A 15,917-nucleotide genomic window follows, 5' to 3' on the forward strand; every position below is an offset into this window, starting at 1 on the left:
GTTGATAAATTTGATTTCCATTGATCATTTTTGTGTGATTTTGTTGTCAGCACATTCAACTATGTAAAGAAAAAAAGTATTTCATTAGAATATTTAATTCATTCAGATCTAGGATGTGTTATTTTAGTGTTCCCTTTATTTTTTGAGCAGTGTATATTGCTAATTGTCACCAGTTCCCTTGTCTGGGGATAGTCAAATTTAACAATCAAATAGAAATCTGTATCTATTGGCAAAACAGCTTCAATTCAGATGGACAATGGACAACATGCCCACCACTCTGAATAACCTCTCTCTCATAGAACATTTCAATTACGTCATAATGGACCTCCAGTAGTGAAAAGATGGGGTCGATAGATTGACTGTGCACATGTCAACATGCCTGTGTCTTAGATAATTAGGCAGATATGAGTGTTGGGCCATAACTATGGAGATGGACCTTGGACTTCAGTCACTGACTTAGAGAAAGTGTTGGTAATGGAAATGACAGGTGAATGAAACTATCTGCTCCATAAACCTTTGAACAGGTGGAGTGGTACACACCTTGGTCACACATCCTGTCATTCACTTTGTAACTCCAATTACTTACAGTAACTATTTGAACTTTACCAAGAATATAGTGGCTCCGGTGGCTTTGAATTATACCAATGCCCTCAATATGATCTAACGTTACTGGGGTTGTAAATTCATAAAAAAGTATGGTCTAATTATATAAGGAACTCCATATAACCTGAAAAGGTTACACTGCCCTGCAGTAGTAGGGTAACAGTGTATTTTCTTTGCACTAAACAGCACAAACCTAAACTATAGAGGTTGAACAATGTTATATTATCTATGACCTAAACTACATGAAGTGTGACAGAATATCATAAAAATAGAGCTAGGCTACAACTTCCTCAGTTAGACATCAGTGGATGTTGTTGCTACCCAAATCACCTCCTCTCCTTCGGTCCTCCCATTTTTTCTGTCTCCTGCAAGCTGCTTTGGCTTTTCTAAATCACACAGACGTATTATTCGGCTTTACTGAAACCACTCTCGTTTAGACGATTCGGTGCTGATGATAAGCTACACGTGATATCGTTTTATCGGTGAAAATAAAACCAAAAGTGGATTTGTTGACAATTCATCGACGTTTGCAACAAAGTAGCCGCTCGCGCAGAGGAGTTGTCAAATGTAACTTTTTTCCGTGAGTTTTTTTCAAGAGGGAACGAGAGCTGCACGCTCCAGACGCACGTTTCGTTTCAAAATAAGTTTTTACAGAAAAATAATATTCTCACTGTACAATTGCCCTCAAACATAAAAAATAACATTGATTATCCGGTGGCACTCAAACGGATTAATAGCGTCTCCGGGGATGGAGTAATCCCGTTAACTTCATAGCAAGAACAAAACTGTTTGTATAGCGGAGCGGGCTCTTCCCGTCACCGTGCACGGGCAGTTTGAGCTGGATATCCCACCACAGCACTATGGGCTGCGGATTGAGGAAACTGGAAGACCCGGAGGACAGCAGCCCCGGGAAGATCTACTCCACTCTGAAGAGACCACAAGTAGAGATCAAAACCGACACCGTTTACGAGTATGTGCTACTGGATTTCAGTTTGGAAGGTATGCATTTGGGTCTCACCTTGATACATTAAGCATAATACTTAAGATATATTATAAACAATGTTTCTTTAGACATTGATGAGGCTATGAACGAAAGAAAAACATGAATTACTATTTTCCTCTGAAATAACCTGGGTTAGGTGCTTTTCAAGCTTGTCACTATTTTGACTATGTATGGATTTTGGTTTTTGAACAGTGGTTTACAAACGGCAGGTTTGTTTTTCAAATAGGCTGCAATGGTCTTTCATGTGGCTGATCTTAATTGGAACACTACACGTGTGTATCCTATGCAGTGGCTCAGGTCCTCTCTCCTAGCAACAGTGCTGTCAGTTTCTCGTCCAGAGAAATAGGTCGAAGTTTTCTCTTTACCCCTCTCTTCCAGTGTGTGTGTGCGTTCGCGCATCTATGTGAAAGGAAAAATACCTTCCCTTCTGTCCTAATCTCACAGACACCTGCCCGCCACATTATTATATGATTTCTGATCATCTGAAAGTGCAACAGCATCCTTTGTCAGAATGCAGTGTTTTTAGTGTAATCTCTACAACATGAGGGAGCTTGGGACTGGTTGATGTACCAATGACCTATTTGGAAGGGAAATAATGCTAACATTTGTTTAGCTAGAAGCCAGCCATGTAAACAGTGGTGTATTCCACTTTAGATGGAGTGTTGTTAGTTTAGTATCTGGTAGAACCCAAATAAGGGCGTTGAACCCATATAACCGTGTTCAACCCCCTTCCCTAATAAATACTTGTAATGTATTTCACTCTGTAGACTGAGGCTCTCTAGTGTGAGTCGCCACTATCTCTCTCACTGTGCAGCCTCTGTCCTTATGGTTAGGCCTATGAGCTGTAGATATGAGGATGTGGTTATGTCTACATGGGTTATTGGGTTTGGGCTTGCAGAATAATGGACACAGTAGAAAGTGGCTGGGCTCCCAGTTCAGGGGTTTGGAGTAAAGCCCACTAGTTGATACAGTTGATACAGTCACTCTTATTCTACAGCACAACCCAGCCCTTATCTGGACAAAGCCTAAATACATTTACGTATATATTCTCAATAAGTGTGTACGTGAGTACGTAAACTGCCTCACCTGCCTCAACAGTTTAGTGACCTTAGTTTCTTTTGGAGGTAAGCAGAAAGTCCTGGGTTTCCTCCACACCAGCCAAATCCTGTTCACCTGGATGTAGGAGTCCCTGTCTGTGTAGGCTGGTAGTTGTGACTTCCACACCAGCCAAATCCTGTTCACCTGGATGTAGGAGTCCCTGTCTGTGTAGGCTGGTAGTTGTGACTTCCACACCAGCCAAATCCTGTTCACCTGGATGTAGGAGTCCCTGTCTGTGTAGGCTGGTAGTTGTGACTTCCACACCAGCCAAATCCTGTTCACCTGGATTTAGGAGTCCCTGTCTGTGTAGGCTGGTAGTTGTGACTTCCACACCAACAGAAATCCTTGTCAAGAAAAAAAACAGCCTCATAGACATTATTGAAATATTGAAGTACTGCTTAATGTAAATATCAAATGATGTGTACTACTGTGTACATATTAGGACTGTGGTTCATGTTATCAAGTTCAACTCTAAATACTGTATATACTGTAGATGTATAGACAGCCTGAGGGTCTGTTTTGGAGCATACATACTCCTAAACGGGACAGCTCCATTCCTTAGTGAGGAGCGCCTGGCCTGCAGATGCCTTGAGGCAAAGCAAACAACACATCTCCACATGTCCATCAGCTGATGTCACAAAGTGCTGTACAGAAACCCAGCCTAAAACCTCCAACGGCAAGCAATGCAGGTGTAGAATCACGGTGGCTAGGAAAAACCCCCTAGAAAGGCCAGAACCTAGGAAGAAAAGTAGAGAGGAACCAGGCTATGAGGCGTGGCCAGTCCTCTTCTGGCTGTCCCGGGTGGAGATTATAACAGAACATGGCCAAGATGTTAAAATGTGCATAGATGACCAGCAGGGTCAAATAAAAATAATAGAATACCTCTGACTGCACTGTAAGCTGCTTTTATAGGCGTGTATAGAGACCCGCACACTGACGGTTGAGTAGCAGGCGCACTCCAAGAGGCTGGAAATGAAAACAATATGATGCTTATAATTCGACATGACTCTCAAGGGTTTCAAGGTGTAGCCAGACAGTACCTACTCCTCTGAATGCCTCTAGGTACTGCTGTATTGTGTGCCTGTCTGTGCTACACATTATCAAAGCATTACTTGTCTTAGTTCTTTATGAGAAGAGCTTAGCCACATTTGATTGACATTTGATGCTTGCTATAGGTACTATACCTTCCCAAGTCAAGTGTGACTCCCATGACCTCCAGTACCCGGGTATTTCACTGGATAGGTGGCTAGGTTGACTGCTTACTACCATGTTCTCTCCTCCATAGCCTCTGAGCCAGATGTTTCAGTGTGAGGCAGAGCCAAACGGACAGATTAATAAAGATTAGAAATAGCGTCCTTAATCATCCATCTTGGATCAGTTTCATTGCTGTTCTCTGCTTTATGCCAAACTAGTGGGATTTAGCTTCAGTATTGGCATTAGTGTTAGCATCAACACTGGACCTGCCTGAAGATTGGGGACTAGTTAGAACCCACTACATGTTCCCTCTTCTCTCCCTCACTTCCCCTTGAAACATTTCTGTGACACACACACAACCTCTCTCCTAAGCCATTTGCTGGCTGCATCTTCCCTCACATGCACACACCCACCCCTCAGCCCAGTAGCAGCCCAGCCCAGTAGCTTGGCCTCCTTTTAAAGCACCATTACTCCTCCCTGTGGCGGAAGCAGAGGCCAGGGGCATCACATCAAAGTGGCTAATGTCTAATGGCTAAAGCCTCACATGCTGATTAGTTTAGCCCCGCAGTACAGTCAGTGTGGATCGAGGGAGGGAGGGAGGAAGGGAGGGCTGGAGAGCTCAGCTGGACCGAGGACAGAGGCTGGACGGCAGCCCGTGAAGGGGGGGGGGCAGAGTGGGCCTCACACTGTTGATCCACAGGGGCTCTACTGGGCTGAGTGGGGGATGGAGAGATGTAAAGGGGATGGCTGGATGGATGGCTAGATGGATAAATTAACTGGCAGAGGGGTGACAGGTCGAGAGATTGGATTTGTGGTTGGACAGAGGTGGCTAGAGAGATTAATAATTCAAGCTGGATGGGAGGATATTTGGGCTGTGACAATATTTTTTCCACGGCAAAAATGAAAACACGAAGCAGATCTAACTCTTTGGTCCTTTAAAAACCTGCTGTATGTAGCATATTGTGTGCTATAGCTTGGAAAATAAATACATGTGACTCTGGATGACAACATGATGTTCTCAACATTACTGGTGTTTTCCTAAAGAAGTTAAATCCGCTGTGTGTTTTGTTTTCTTGCCATGATACTAACGAGTATGGAGATACTGGTGTCGTCCCGGCCCTAGAGGATATTAGTTGGATAGGAGGATAGATTGAAACATTAAAGGATTTAGGGATGAGGGATAAGTGTATCCAACCACCCAGCTATCCTAAAATATTATGACTCTTCTCTTTCCAAGGTTGTTTACCTCGATTGACAGCTAGGCCTGGATTCTCATCAGCCTCCTGTTCTTAGTAGCCTGGACCCAGATCTATTTGTGCTGTCTTGCCAACTCATGTGGTCATTCTTACGCCAATGGCCGTAGGAGTTGGCAAGGCGGCAGAAACAGACCTGGAACCAGGCTAGATGTTGGTATTTGTCTGTATGTGGCAAATTAAATTCCGCCTCACCTGGACCATATGAGGATGTAATTCCAGAACAAATTCAATGCAACCTCAATCTACTATAATCTCTCTTCTTCTCTTTCTCTCTCTGTGTTAATCTGACTGGAATCAGACCCTAGAAAATGCTGGATTATCTCTGATTATAGAGTTTATATTACATTTGGAGGAGACTACAAGGGCAGTGGTACATTTCAAACCTGGCTGGTGTAGTGATATGGTTTAACACACTGTGAAGAATCAATTCTGCTCTGTTCGGCTAACTGGAGTTTCCAGTGAAGTCGCAGGGCCCTGATTGGCAGAACGGTATATTTATTTTATTTCACCTTTATTTAACCAGGTAGGCTAGTTGAGAACAAGTTCTCATTTGCAACTGCGACCTGGCCAAGATAAAGCATAGCAATTCGACACATACAACAACACAGAGTTACACTTAGAATAAACAAAACATACAGTCAATAATACAGTAGAAACAAAGAAAACAAAGTCTACATACAGTGAGTGCAAATGAGGTAAGATAAGGGAGTTAAGGCAATAAATAGGCCATGGTGGCGAAGTAATTACAATATAGCAATTAAACACTGGAATGGTAGATGTGCAGAAGATGAATGTGCAAGTAGAGATACTGGGGCGCAAAGGAGCAAGATAAATAAATACAGTATGGGGATGAGGTAGGTATATGGGCTGGTTACAGATGGTCTATGTACAGGTGCAGTGATCTGTGAGATGCTCTGACACCTGGTGCTTAAAGCTATTGAGGGAGGTAAGAGTCTCCAGCTTTTTGCAGTTCGTTCCAGTCATTGGCAGCAGAGAACTGGAAGGAAAGGCGACCAAAGTAGGAATTGGCTTTGGGGGTGACCAGTGAGATATACCTGCTGGAGCGCGTGCTACGAGTGGGTGCTGCTGTGGTGACCAGTGAGCTGAGATAAGGCGGGGCTTTACCTAGCAGAGACTTGTAGATAACCTGTAGCCAGTGGGTTTGGTGAAGGGTATGAAGCGAGGGCCAACCAACGAGAGCGTACAGGTCGCAGTGGTGGGTAGTGTATGGGGCTTTGATGACAAAACTAATGGCACTATGATAGACTGCATCCAGTTTGTTAAGTAGAGTGTTGGAGGCTATTTTATAGATGATATTGCTGAAGTTGAGGATCGGTAGGATGGTCAGTTTTACGAGGGTATGTTTGGCAGCATGAGTGAAGGATGCTTTGTTGCGATATAGGAAGCCGATTCTAGATTTAAACTTGGATTGGAGATGCTTAATGTGAGTCTGGAAGGAGAGTTTACAGTCTAACCAGACACCTAGGTATTTGTAGTTGTCCACATATTCTGAGTCCGAGCTGTCCAGAGTAGTAAATGCTGGACGGGCGGGCAGGTGCGGGCAGTGATCGATTGAATAGCATGCATTTAGTTTTGCTTGCATTTAAGAGCAGTTGGAGGCCACAGAAGGAGCGTTGTATGGCATTGAAGCTTGTCTGGAGGTTAGTTAACACAGTGTCCAAAGAGGGGCCAGAAGTATACTTAGGAAGAATCACCAGCAGCAAGAGCGACATCATTGATGTATACAGAGAAGAGAGTCTGCCCGAGAATTGAACCCTGTGGCACCCCCATAGAGACTGCCAGAGGTCCGGACAACAGGCCCTCAGAGTTCAGTGTGTCAAATCGATCAGAGAGTAGTTGGTAAACCAGGCGAGGCAATCATTTGAGAAACCAAGGCTGTTGAGTCTGCCAATAAGATTGTGGTGATTGACAGGGTCGAAAGCCTTGGCCAGGTCGATGAATACGGCTACACAGTAATGTCTCATCGATGGCGGTTATGATGTTGTTTAGAACCTTGAGCGTGGCTGAGGTGCACCCACGACCAGCACTGAAACCAGGTTGCATAGCGGAGAAGGTACGGTGGGATTCGAAATGGTCGGTGATCTGTTTGTTCACTTGGCTTTCGAAGACCTTAGAAAGACAGGGTAGGATAGATATAGGTCTGTAGCAGTTTGGGCCTAGAGTGTCACCCCCTTTGAAGAGGGGGATGACCGCGGCAGCTTTCCAATCTTTGGGGATCTCAGACGATACGAAAGAGAGGTTGAACATGCTAGTAATAGGGGTTGCAACAATTTCGGCAGATGATTTTAGAAAGAGAGGGTCCAGATTGTCTAGCCCGGTATAGTATTTAGCTAATATAATGATTTGTTAACAGAGATGGTGCCTTGGTAATCCTATTAGGATAATCCTTTCCACTTTACATGAGATCTACACACTCTGTCCTCTCATGTTTATTCCTGTAATGTACGGGCAATTTCACCAGTGGTGGCTCCTCAGCAGAGGAAGGGGAGGATGAACATTAAAACCATTAAATATATTCACGTCGCCAAATAATTTATTAAAACACACTGTTTTGCAATGAAGTTCGACAGTAGCTTCAATAGCACTCTCTGGGGCAGCACCATGGTGTAGCTGGAGGACAGCTAGTTTCTGTCCTCCTCTGGGGTACATTGACTTCACTATAAAACCTAGGAGGCTCATGGTTCTCACCCCCTTCCATAGACTTACACAATAATTATTCCAACTTCCAGAGGATGTCCTCCAATCTATTGGAGCTCTTGCAGCATGAATGGTCATGTTGTACACCCAATCAAAGGATCAGAGAATGAATCTAGAACTGAAAGCATGAGCTACAGCTAGATAGCACGTCAGTGCATAAAATGTGGTGAGTAGCTAACTCAGAGGGAGAAAGACAATAGTTGAACAGTGTTTAACAAATTAGTTTCTTAAAAAATGAAGGAGAAGCGAGAGAGAGTTAGCTAAAAAAGAAAGAATATGTTTTAACTTACTTAGCTAACAAATGCAGCTAGCTGGTTTAGCCTACTCAAACACCAGCTCAAACAGAGAGGGATACGATGTTAGCTATGGCTATCCAACACTGCAAGTCAAGGTAAGCTTTTGGTTATAGTACTGTATTGTCAACTGGGCCTTGCTGGTTTAACTGCTAAACTGCAAGCTGTACACTACTGAATGATTGTAGCGGGTTTACTAACATGTTACTTTTAGTCGCTATGTTGACTATGACGTTAGCTAATGTGGTGACAACGATGTAGGCTGTGTGTAGCGGTTATGGTATGAAGGTTTGGCTTGGAAAGTTTTTTTTGCCTGGTCACAGTTGTGCACTGAAGTCCACAAGTGAAGGGAAAAGGTGAGAGATGTAGCACGTAGATTTGAGATTTGATTTGAGAAGGAATTATACAAGGAGCAAGGTGATCATGCTGTTTGTATGTGGCTGAACGTGAATTGTGTTTTTACATTTTTAAATTGTACCTTTTATTTAACTAGGCAAGTCAGTTAAGAACAAATTCTTATTTTCAATGACTGCCTAGGAACAGTGGGGTAACTGCCTGTTCAGGGGCAGAATGACAGATTTGTACCTTGTCAGCTCGGGGGTTTGAACTTGCAGCCTTCCGGTTACTAGTCCAACGCTCTAACCACTAGGCTACCCTGCCACCCCGCTTGCGGATGATCAAGGGTGTATTCATTCTGCTAATTGTGTTGACAAACGCTTCTTAAACAGAAGTAAACAGAACAAAATTGGGATAAACATACCCGAACGAGCAACCATTTGGACTAATGATTATACCCTAGATCAGCTAGATGCAGGCAAGAGTGTGTAAAGCGGTATTGAATGTGTCACTGTCTGTCACTTTGATTATTTAAAAAAATTATTTCGACCTGTGCACCTACATTGTAAACTTTAATTCGTAGGCTACGTTGTAGCAACCTCATGATGGGTGTAGGGAAAATGTAGTAGCCTAAATCTATCGACATTACATTGAGCTGGGTTAATGGAATATGAATAATTCATCCAATATGCTGTAATAGAAAGCCATAATCCTAAAAAATATATATATTGTCCTCCCTAATCTAAAATGGCACCAACCGCCACTGAATTCCACAGTAACAGGATTACGCTTTGAATAATTTTTTTGTTCACTTGATTTAAAACATTGATTTTAAAGTTGAAAAAACGATACAACTATACTGAACAAACATATAAATGCAACAATTTCAAAGATTTTACTGAGTTACAGTTCATATAAGGAAATCAGTCAATTGAAATGAATTCATTAGGCCCTAATCTATGGATTTCACATGACTGGGAATACAGATATTCATCTGTTGGTCACAGATACCTTAAAAAAAATGGGCTTCACAAAAGAAAAAAAAGAAAATAATTAAATATCCACTCCGACTTAAAATTCAAAGATGTCTGCAGAAAGACTGGGGTGTCAGCTATGACATGGCATCTTCACTTTGAAAAATCTCTTTTGGTTATTGAAGTGAAGTGGATTTACACCTGGTAACGGAATTACATCATGGGTCCCTGGTCTGTACTACACAGAAATTCATAATTATGAGGAGAAATGCATTCTCATGTATCACTCACTATTATAATGTACTCTACTGTGCTTTACTCACTATTATAATGTACTCTATGGTGCTCTAGTCACTGTACAGTACTGTGCTCTACTCACTATTATAATGTACTCTACGGTGCTCTAGTCACTACTGTACTGTGCTATCCAAACTTGTGAAACATGATATGACAGGTTCAGTCATGTCCATCTGTGGATGTTAACATCAAGGCCCTGGTGGACTGACCAAACTACTTTTTAATATCCACGGACATCCGGTGTTGGTCGGTGCTCAATGGGTGAGGATGCTGGTTCAAGTAAATGGACGGGGCTCACGGGTAGGTGTCAGTAGGAGCTGGGAGAGGTGACATTAACTGGAGATAGAGGCAGGTGACCCAACTGTGGTTTGTGAGCATTTTGATTTCCCATTGTAGCTAGGATTGCAATGGGATGGTATATTACTGGAACATTTTGAAGCTTACCAGTAAACTACCAGGATTTTGGCATCTTTCACAGATTTGATGTAATCTATCACAATACATCTAGTGGCCCTTTTGGGCTCATCAGATTATCACAGGTTTCTGTAACACTCTCTGGTCCTCTGTGTGGACTTATTACATGTAACATATGTGAAGTAATGAAATAAGATAGAAAAATATAGAATGACAAAGTTTAAAAACTTTTACCTAAATATAAACCATCAACTTAGTGAATTCCAATGGTGTTTAATATGAGGGTTTCAACATGAATTCCCCTTTTTCTACACCTATTTATTTTTACTAGGTCAATAAGGCACTGTACATTAGTGTCTACACCCACTTTTTGGGGGCATTTTGTTGCATTTTAAAGTGGAATGGAAATCTATTATATATTAGTTGTAAAAAAAAATACTCCATGGTGTCACAGTGAATATTGTTTAGATTCTTTTTTTAATATATTTTATTTTTTACAAATGTAATAAAAAAACAAAATGACTAAAATATAGTCGTTGCATAAGTATTCTCCCCGTTTGTTAAGGCAAGCCCAAATTAGTTCAGAAGTACAATTTGGTGTGACAAATCACATAAGATATGTGGACTCTATACATTAATAGGGGTTGACATGATTTTTGAATGACTACCCCCTTCCTCTGTCCCCCATAGATACTGTACATCTGTACGGTCCCTCAGTCAAGTATTGAATTTCAAGCACAGATTCAACTACAAAGACCAATGAGCTTCATAAAGCCTCATAAAGAAGAGCAATGATTGGTAGATGGGTAACAATAACAAATCAGACATTGAATATATCTTTAAAGTGGCAATCAGCAGTTGAAACAACAACAAAGTGTTAGGGATGAGGTTGGAAAAAAAACACTCTCAAATTCATAGCTGAAGTTTTAAAACAGCTACAGAGTTCAATGGCTGGGATGGGAGAAAACTGAGGATGGATCAACAACATTGTATTAACTCTACAATAATGACAGAGTGAAAAGAAGAATAAAAAATATACATAATAAAAATATTACAAAACATGCATATGTATGCAACACGACACTAAAATAATACTGCAAAAAACATGGCAAGACAACACAGTTTTTGGCCTAAATGCAAAGCCCTGCGTTTGGGGCAAATCCAACACAACACACCACTGAGTAACTGCCTCCTTATTTTCAAGCATGGTGGTGACTGCATGAAATCAAATGAAATGGTTATTTGTCACATGCGCCGAATACAACAGGTGTAGACCTTACCATGAAATGCTTACTTACCCTTAACCCATAATGCAGTTTTAAGAAAATAGAGTTTGGAAAAATATTTACTAAATAAACTAAAGTAAAAAATAATTTTAAAAAGTAACACAATAAAATAACAACAGTGAGGCTATATACAGGGGGTACCAGTACCGAGTCAATGTGAGGTACAGGTTAGTCGAGGTAATTTGTACATATACACTACCGTTCAAAAGCACTTTTTTTTGTCCATTTTAAAATAATATCAAATTGATCAGAAATACAGTGTAGACAATGTTAATGACTATTGTAGCTGGAAACGGCAGATTTTTTTTAAGGGAATATGTAGAGAGGCCCATTATCAGCTGCCATCACTCCTGTGTTCCAATGGCACGTTGTGTTAGCTAATCCAAGTTTATAATTTTAAAAGGCTAATTGGTCATTAGAAAACCCTTTTGCAATTATGTTAGCACAGCTGAAAACTGTTGTTCTGATTAAATAAGTAATAAAACTGATCTTCTTTAAACTAGTTCAGTATCTGGAGCATCAGCATTTGTGGTTTCAATTACAGGCTCAAAATGGCCAGAAACAAAGAACTTTCTTCTGAAACTCGTCAGTCTATTTTTTTTTCCTGAGAAAGGAAGGCTATTCCATGCAAGAAATTGCCAAGAAACGGAAGGTCTCGTACAATGCTGTGTACTACTTCCTTCACAGAACAGCGCAAACTAGCCCTAACCAGAATAGAAAGAGGAGTGGGAGGCCCCGATCCACAACTGAGCAAGAGGACAAGTACATTAGTGTCTAGTTTGAGAAACAGATGGCTCACAAGTCCTCAACTGGCAGCTTCATTAAATAGTACCCGCAAAACACCAGTCTCAACATCAACAGTGAAGATGCGACTCCGGGATGCTGGCCTTCTAGGTAGAGTTGCAAAGAAAAAGACATCTGAGACTGGCCACTAAAAATAAAATATTCAGACGGGGAACTCTGCCTAGAAGGCCAGCATCTCGGGGGAGCCTCTTCACTGTTGATGTTGAGACTGGTGTTTTGTGGGTACTATTTAATGAAGCTGCCAGTCGAGGACTTGTGAGGCGTCTTCACGGTGTGTTTGGACCATGATAGTTTGTTGATGTGGACACCAAGGAACTTGAAACTCTCGACCCGCTCCATTACAAACCCGTAAATATGAATGGGGGTGTGTTCGGCCCTCCTTTTCCTATAGTCCACGATCATCTCCTTTGTCTTGCTCACGTTGAGGGAGAGATTGTTGTCCTGGCACCACATTGCCAGGTCTCTGACCTCCTCCCTATAGGCTGTCTCATCTTTGCTGATCAGGCCTATCACCGTTGTTGTCAGCAAACTTTTTTTTTCATATTTTTTTTTTTTTCAATTACAGTAAACAATGCTTGAAATACAGTACATTGCACATGGGATTTTATATATTCGATATACCATGGGAACATGCTTTTTGAATGAGGTAGGAACGTATATGCCCATGCGAAAAAAATATTAAATACTTAAGTAATACTTTCATAACACAACTTACATTAGAAACAACAAAGTGCACTAAAAAAAACATGGCTAGTCTTCAAAATGAATATAAAATATATAATAAGACAGGCTAATGTTAAACACTCACAAAGGTAGATCAATTAAATACAAAGCTTAGGTAGGGAGTTTACTGTGGAGTAGAGGGAAATTTCACTGTCTCGAAATAGATAAAGAAAGGTTTCTACATTCGGTAGAATTTGTTGTCAGCGAACTTGATGATGGTGTTGGAGTCGTACTTCGCCATGCAGTCAACAGGGAGTACAGAAGGGGACTAAGCACGCACCCCTGAGAGGCCCCCACGTTGAGGATCAGCGTGGCAAATGTGTTGTTGCCTACCCTTACCACCTGGGGGAGGCCTGTCCGGAAGTCCAGGATCCAGTTGCAGAGGGAGGTATTTAGTCCCAGGGTCCTTAGCTTAGTGATGAGCATTGTAGGCACTATGGTGTTGAACGCAACACACGCTATGGTGTTGAACAGCATTCTCACATAGGTGGTCCTTTTTTCCAGATGGGAAAGGGCAGTGTGGAGTGAGATTTGAGATTGCGTCATCTGTGGATCTGTTGGGGCGGTATGTGAATTGGAGTGGGTCTAGGGTTTCCGGGATGATGGTTTTGATGTGAGCCATGACCAGCCTTTCAAAGCACTTCATGGCTACCGACGTGAGTTTTATGGGGCGGTAGTCATTTAGGCAGGTTGCATTCACTTTTTTGGGCACAGGGATTATGGTGGTCTGCTTGAAACATGTAGGTATTACAGACTCGGTCAGGGAGAGGTTGAAAATGTAGTTGAAGACACTTGCCAGTTGCTCCATGCATGCTCAGAGTACATGTCCTGGTAATCCATCCAGCCTTGTGAATATTGACCTGTTTAAAGGTTTTGCTCACATTGGATACGGAGACCATGATCACACTGTCATCCAAAACAGCTGGTGCTCTCCTGCATGCTTCAGTGTTGCTGGTCTCAAAGCGAGCATAAAAGGCATTTATCCCGTCTGGTTGGCTCCCATCACTGGGCAGCTCAAGGCTGGGTTTCCCTTTTGTAGTCCGTAATAGTCTGCAAACCCTGCCACATCCAACAAATGTCAGAGCTAGTGTAGTAGGATACAATCTTAGTCCTGTGTTTGATGGTTCATCTGAGGGCATAGTGGGATTTCTTATAAGCGTCCGGATTAGTGTCCCGCTCCTTGAAAGTGGCAGCTCTAGCCTTTAGCTTGGTGCAGATGTTGCTTGTAGTCCATGGCTTCTGGTTGGGATATGTAGGTACGGTCACTGTGGGGACGACGTCATCGATGCACTTATTGATAATCGGCAAAGACTGGGGAGTTTTTTTATGATGAAAAGAAACGTGATGGAGCTCAAGACAGGCAAAATACTTGAGAAAAACCTGCTTCAGTCTGCTTTAAGCCAGCCTTTCATCAGGACAATACCCTGCAACACAAAGCCAAATCTACACTGGAGTTGCTTACCATGAAGGCAGTGAATGTTACTGATTGGCCAAGTTACATTTTTGACTTGAATCTGCTTGAAAATCTATGGCAATACTAGAAAATTGCTGTCTTGCCATGATCCCCAACAACTTGACAGAGCTTGAAGAATTTAAAAAAGAATAATGGGCAAATAGTGTGCAAAGCTTTTATGAGCTTTACCCAGAAAGACTCACAGCTGTAATTGGTGCCAAAGGTGTTTCTAGCATGCATTGACTCGGGTATATTAGTATTTTTTGGTTGATTTATTAGTCCACTTTGACATTACAGATTATTTTGTGCAGATTGTTGACAAAAAATGACAATTAAATCCATTTTAATCCCACTTTGTAACACAATAAAATGTGAAGAAATTCTATAGGCATTGTATTTGTTGTCAATGTTTTAATGTCAAACTGGTGTCCGTTGTGAACACAGTTGGAAGGGTTAATAGAAAAGAATGCCATCGTTGATTAGATGCTGTTGAGTAGGCTATTTTCTCTTGAACCATATGGTCTATCTATTAGAAACTCATGTATGGACACAGGTATAATACATTAATACAATATATATGAATACAGTTTTTTTCTGTTATTTAAGTATAAATGACCTAAATTCCATTTGATTTTCTGTTCATTACCAACATTTCCTGAAGATTCAGGTAATTATAGCCAATTCAGTTGCAGACATTATGTTACTGATTTTTGTTGTGGGGGGTAATTCTAGTAGGGGTCCTTCACATCAACATTATTGTGTTTTGATGTATTTCTGATACCTTTTTAAGACTTTTTCTGGTAGATTTTTTTTGTCTTCATCTATTTATCCAGAAATCAATTAACTTATGGCACATTTTGGAAAATTGGTGAAAAACAATTGTATGCCTTAAATTCCCCAAAATATGGACTCTTAGATTTCATTTGATACCCAATTTGATATGTTCCTATGAACTTCACATTGGTACTCATGGGTCTTTTTCAATGGAAATGCCTATATTTGGAATCCAGCATCCCTTTCTCTCTTTCCTCTCAATTTCCTTAAGTCTCCTTCTACCCTCATTCTTTCTCTTCTTTACTCACCTTTCTTCTTTTGCCAGCTTTCTTTCCCTCTTCCTCACTTTTATACAAACTTCCTTTTCACACACAAGCTTTCTGGCTCATAAAATCTTTCTTGTAAACCCCTTTTTTGCGCCACACTTGGTATCTCCTTCCTCCTCTAATTTCTCCCCATTTCCCTCATTCTTTCCACAGTCGGCCCCTCTCTCTTCCCCCTCCTGTGCTCCCCCTCTCCTCTCTTTTTCTCACACACAGTAGAGAACAGAGGGCTCAGTGTGTGGGTTGACAAGGGTGGGCCGTGGTGATGGGAGGGGGTGTGAGGTGGCTGAAAGAAGGGAGATGGAGAGGGACAAAAGAGCCCAGGCGAGAGAGACGTGTCTGTGTGTGTGTGTGAGAGAGGGAGAGAC

The 15,917-nt window shown here is 41.6% G+C and overlaps 1 protein-coding gene across 2 annotated transcripts in view; it reads left to right on the forward strand.

Moving 5' to 3' along the window:
• Positions 1 to 906: 906 nt before the first annotated feature.
• Positions 907 to 15,917, forward strand: part of LOC112238122 (raftlin-2) — a 28,192-nt gene continuing 13,181 nt past the window's right edge. Inside the window, exon 1 of one of the 2 annotated variants that reach the window (XM_024406714.2) lies at positions 907 to 1,602. In XM_024406714.2, the coding sequence (XP_024262482.1) occupies positions 1,464 to 1,602 (139 nt within the window). In that variant the 5' untranslated portion in view covers positions 907 to 1,463. The remainder of the gene's footprint in view (positions 1,603 to 15,917) is intronic. The other variant, XM_024406721.2, reaches the window with a different exon arrangement.

Source organism: Oncorhynchus tshawytscha, linkage group LG03 (genome assembly GCF_018296145.1).
Source record: "Oncorhynchus tshawytscha isolate Ot180627B linkage group LG03, Otsh_v2.0, whole genome shotgun sequence".
NCBI lineage: Eukaryota > Metazoa > Chordata > Actinopteri > Salmoniformes > Salmonidae > Oncorhynchus > Oncorhynchus tshawytscha.